Source organism: Crocuta crocuta, unplaced genomic scaffold (assembly GCF_008692635.1).
Source record: "Crocuta crocuta isolate KB4526 unplaced genomic scaffold, BGI_CrCroc_1.0 scaffold50, whole genome shotgun sequence".
In the NCBI taxonomy this organism is placed as follows: Eukaryota; Metazoa; Chordata; class Mammalia; order Carnivora; family Hyaenidae; genus Crocuta; species Crocuta crocuta.
Genome location: NW_027527428.1, coordinates 3,541,860 through 3,546,305, shown reverse-complemented (window position 1 = coordinate 3,546,305; position 4,446 = coordinate 3,541,860). Strand labels below are relative to the sequence as shown.

The 4,446-nt window shown below is 65.7% G+C and overlaps 1 protein-coding gene across 1 annotated transcript; it reads right to left on the bottom strand.

Moving 5' to 3' along the window:
• Nucleotides 1-1,241: 1,241 nt before the first annotated feature.
• Nucleotides 1,242-3,691, bottom strand: SPHK1 (sphingosine kinase 1). Its single transcript, XM_077754839.1, has 5 exons — nt 3,544-3,691; nt 3,011-3,163; nt 2,828-2,922; nt 2,630-2,745; nt 1,242-2,341 (listed from the first exon to the last, which is right to left on the bottom strand). The coding sequence occupies exons 1-5, from the start codon at nt 3,551-3,553 to the stop codon at nt 1,552-1,554; spliced, it is 1,164 nt and encodes a 387-aa protein (XP_077610965.1). The 5' UTR covers nt 3,554-3,691; the 3' UTR covers nt 1,242-1,551.
• Nucleotides 3,692-4,446: the final 755 nt, after the last annotated feature.

The following is a 4,446-nucleotide window of genomic DNA, read 5'->3' as shown; positions in this document are numbered from 1 at the left end:
CAAAGCATGATGCGTCTTGTCCGCCTTAAGCTGGCTCCACGCCTGTGCTGTGCCACCCCCAGCCAGCGGGCAGCAGCCGTGGGGAAGGACGGAGCCGGGCCGTGGCGCTCGGAGCCCTGAGTCGGTACCTTGTTTGAGAAACATCCAGAGTGACTGGTGGGGCTGTGCTTCCCAGTGCGTTGTCCGTGTGGAGATGTGAATGCCTACTGCTTAAGATATCTGTATAAAGTGCTGTGTGATTAAACTTTTTTTTTTTTACTTGCATTTTTTTCGTTTGGCTCATTACAATGTACAAAAAAGACAAGGTGGCACCATTAAACCTGCCTCTGCCATTCATCTGGGCTCTGTCGCCTTTCTTCCCCTCTGGGGCACCTCACACACCCCTCCCCAGGGGAAGGCAGGACCCGTTGCCAGGAAGGCTCATGGCCGCAGCGCCTCGCACCTGCCCTGTCTGCCTCTGTGCCTTCTGCCTGTCCGGTCCTTGGGGGCCCGGGGGCTGGGGATGTGGCTCAGCGGGTCAGTGCTCGTTTGTGGGCAGGGCTCGCGTCCCACTCTCAAGAGCCAGTGTGGAGCGATGTCTGCCAGCACAGCCGGGGTGCCAGGGCCTGTAGTTGACCGGATCAGTCAGGTCAGTTGCTTCCAGATGCTGGGGGAGCGGACGTCCAAGCACCTGGCCTGGGCTTGACGCCAAAACGGTTACTATTTGGGAGCCTGGTATGTGCCCCTCCTGCCGTTTAACTCCCGCCCAGCGGCGGCAGGGTGGGGTAGAGGAGGTGGAGGGGGCTGGGGGAGCCCTCGAGCCCTCACTGGAGGGATAACAGACTCCTCTCCGAAGGGAGTAGCTACCTCCCATTTTGACCTTCTTGCTTCTTGCCAATTTCCCTAATTGTCCCTGAAATCAGAGACTTTTTTTCCCTTTTCGTGGGGACTAGCTGGCTGCGTGGCCCTGGGTGAGACGCTAGCTCCGAGTGTCCATCTGACACATGGGGTTAGGCTGTTGGCTGAGCTCCCTGGCTTCTCCCAGGCCAAAGGCGGGACGATCTTTGGGGCAGGGCCCAACCCCTGCCGAAAAAAGAAAAAGAAAAACCCAGACTAGCCCTGGTCCTGTGCCCACCACCAAAATGACTATTATCAGGGGTCAGTATCCTGCTTTGTCCAATCCAGGAGGCACCACTGGTCATCGCTAATGTCAAGTTCTAGACCCCACTTCCTCCCCAACACCTAGAATAACACCAGCAGGCTGGGAGAGTCACTTTATTTGTATGGTGGGTGGGGCTCCCAGGACAAAATGAGAGTGGCTTCCGTAGGCAGGGGGGCCCAACCAGCTGGGCGCCCGGCCCCGAGTCTCATTCTGACCTACGGTAGGCAGAGCCTGGCCTTCCAAAGCACATCCTCCACCTTCCCACCTTCCCCAAGGGTCCTCTTCCACCTCCTCCTCCCCCCCACATCACCACTGAGCTGGGGACAGGGCCTCCAGTCCCGGGGGACGGGGAGAGGGGTCCTGAGCTCGGAGGAGCCCGAGAGGCTAAGGCACGGCAAGGCCCCGTGGAGTCACAGGGGCTTTTCTGGAGGTGCTCCCCGCTGAGGCTTCCGGCTGGGCGGGGGCTCCACGCAGCCACTGACCATCCAGATGTAGTTGGCGTGCACCTGGCCCTGCACGGCCTCGCTGACCAACAGCTCGCCGTCCGCGGCAAACACGCCCTTTCCGTCCTTGGGCTCCAGGCGGAAGGCAACCACGGGCACGTACACCAAGTAGGGGCAGTCCTGCTGCATGTGCCTCCCCTTCTCCATGGCCAGGAAGAGGCGCAGCAGCGTGGCCCGAGACACGCCTGCCCGCACGTAGAACAGGTGCATGGTGCCGGCGGCAGAGCGGCCCATCGGGGCCGCAAACATCTCGCTGCCCAGGTGCGAGTGCAGCAGCGCCAGCACCAGCACGAAGTCCTGCTCCGGGACCACGGTCCAGTGCGCGGGCACCGGCTCCTCCAGGGGTACCAGGTGAGCATCCCTAGGACCCTGCCGGTCCCGCCTGTCCGCGGCGGGGGGGCCGGGCATCCCGGGGACCGCCCTTCCTGCGGGGAGGTAGGCCAGTCTGCCCCGGTACACGCGCAGGGCTGCCAGGCGCAGGAAGGTGCCCAGAGTGAAGCGGAAGTCCCCTAGACGCCGAAACTTCTCGCTCTCCAGGTCCACGTCCGCGACGAAGCCCCAAGACAGGCTGAGCACGGAGAAGAGGCGCAGCCCCGAGGTCGTCTGCAGCGACAGGAGGTTCATGGGCTCCAGGCGCCGGCGGCACAGCAGCTGGGTGCAGTTGGTCAAGAGGTCCTCCTTGGTCACCTGCTCGTAGCTGCAGGGCAGAGAGGTCAGACGGAGCAAGGCAGGAGCCCTCGTGCATCCTCCCCTTCCCCTGCCTGGGGACTTGAGGCGGGCAAAGTGACACGGGGTCCCCAGGGAGTTGGTAGAAAGGCCAGATGGAGCAGGTGGAGGCAGCCAGCTGGAGTCACCAAGAGAGGGCCCGGAACGGAGCACAGAGGCTCCGGAGAAGAGGGAACACAAGTTACCCCAGTGTACGGGAACTGGGGGGAGGGGGGAGCACGGAGGAGACACTGAGGCCCCCTTGACCCTGGGCTCTCACCCGGCATAATGGTTCAAAGAAGCTGCCAGCGCATTGCCGGAGCCGGCTGGGAGGCTACACAGGGGCTTCCGGATGGCCGTCTCCCAGTCGGGCCGCTCCATGAGCCCATTCACCACCTGTTGGAGCACCGGCGGCCTCAGCCCGGGGAGCACCGGCCTCCCACCACCCCCACACCCGCTCTCTCGGGGGAGGCCTCACCTCGAACATCAGCCCGTCCCCAGACATGACCACCAGCGCATCCCAGCGCTCCAGCTCCAGCCCCTGCACCAGCTCCCGAGCGTGGTTGCGGCGCTCTGCCGAGAGACAGACGCGGTGGCCCGCGGGTTAGGGCGCGGCCGGCAGGGACTGCTCCCCGGCGGGACCCCTCGGGCCGCCACTCACCAGTGAGCATCAGCGTGAAGGAGATATCGGCCTGGGCCAGCCGCGGCTGCACGTGGCTCCAGAAGAGCTGCAGCGCCTTGCCCTTGCCTCCGTGCGGGTTTAACAGCACCAGCAGGCGGCACCGCGCCGGCAGCAGGCTCGCGTCGCCGCCCGCTGCGGAAACAAACCACAAGGACCGCGTCCCCAACCGGCCACTAGGGGGCGGCGGATCACAAAAGGGGTCCTGGGGTGGCAACGTGGGGCCTGATGAAACCCCCCTCCCCCGCTCACTGATCCAACAGATCCCCGCCAGAGGCTACGGCCATCCAGTGGGGGAGCCCCAGGAGGGGGAGGGGGCACCGTGGCCTTGACACCCCAGCTCTCAGCTCAGGCCGGGCCAGCTTCTGCCCTCGTTGGGAAAAGTGTTTCTACTGTCCGTCCCCAGCCCCTCTTTTTTGCCCATTTTTTGCCCCCTGATGCTGGCCATTCTTCCTGGCGGGGGAGGAAGGGACACCCATCCCCCCCAGCCCTGCCCCCACCGGGACCCCACAAACCTGGATCCATAACCTCGACCCGCGGCTCCCGCTGCCGGGGCGTCCCCAGCGCTGCTGGGGCGCCGCTCGCGGCCGCGGCTCCTGCCTTCAGCTCCTTATCGGTGCTGCCCAGGCGGGCGACGCGGCNGCGCTGGCGGAGTCCGGAGCGGCCTCCTGAGGTGGGCAGCGCCCACGTACACCGTCGGGCCGCGCGCGGGGAGCCGCGCTCTCCGGCATCGCCTAGTCCTCCGAGCGGTCCGGAGGGCCGAGGTCTGGCGCCACCAAGGGCGCTCCGGTCCCAGACCCGAGCCCCCTCCCCTCTTCCACTCTCCGAGGCGAAGGGGCTCTCCTCTCTGGGAACTCGGGTTCCTGCCCGACGACGAGGCAGAGAGCCCTCCTCGGTCGCACCAGCTCCTCACCCCCCCCCCGGGACTGCCAGAGGGAGGGGAGTCCGGGTGCGTAAAAATCCCAGAACTCGGGCGCGCATCGCGGGGCANCCTACCCAGTCGGTCCGGTTTGCCGGGGAGGCGCCACCTCCGTTCCCTACAGTGGCCTAGGGCGGAACTCCGCTCGTGCCGGGCTCAGCCTCACGTCTGAGCGACGACTGCAGCGCCGGACGAACGCCGNGCGCTTCCGCCCCGGGATCTTCCCCCTTCGCGCGCCCCACCCCGGTCCACGGGAATTGGAGGCCCAGACCCCACCGGGTACCCCTCCTCTGTNGAGAGAAGCTGCCCCGCCGCAGGCGATCCAGGTCCACGCCCCTCACCCGCCGTGAGGTGTGAACAAGGTCTAGGGGTCCCCGTCGGGGTTGGAGAGCCGAACCGCGGGGGAGTGTCCCCCGCCGCCTCCACTGGCTCAGCGGGAAGATGCCAGCGCACCCGGGAATCTTCACTTCGACAAACGGGGACGCGTGTGTCAGTGTGT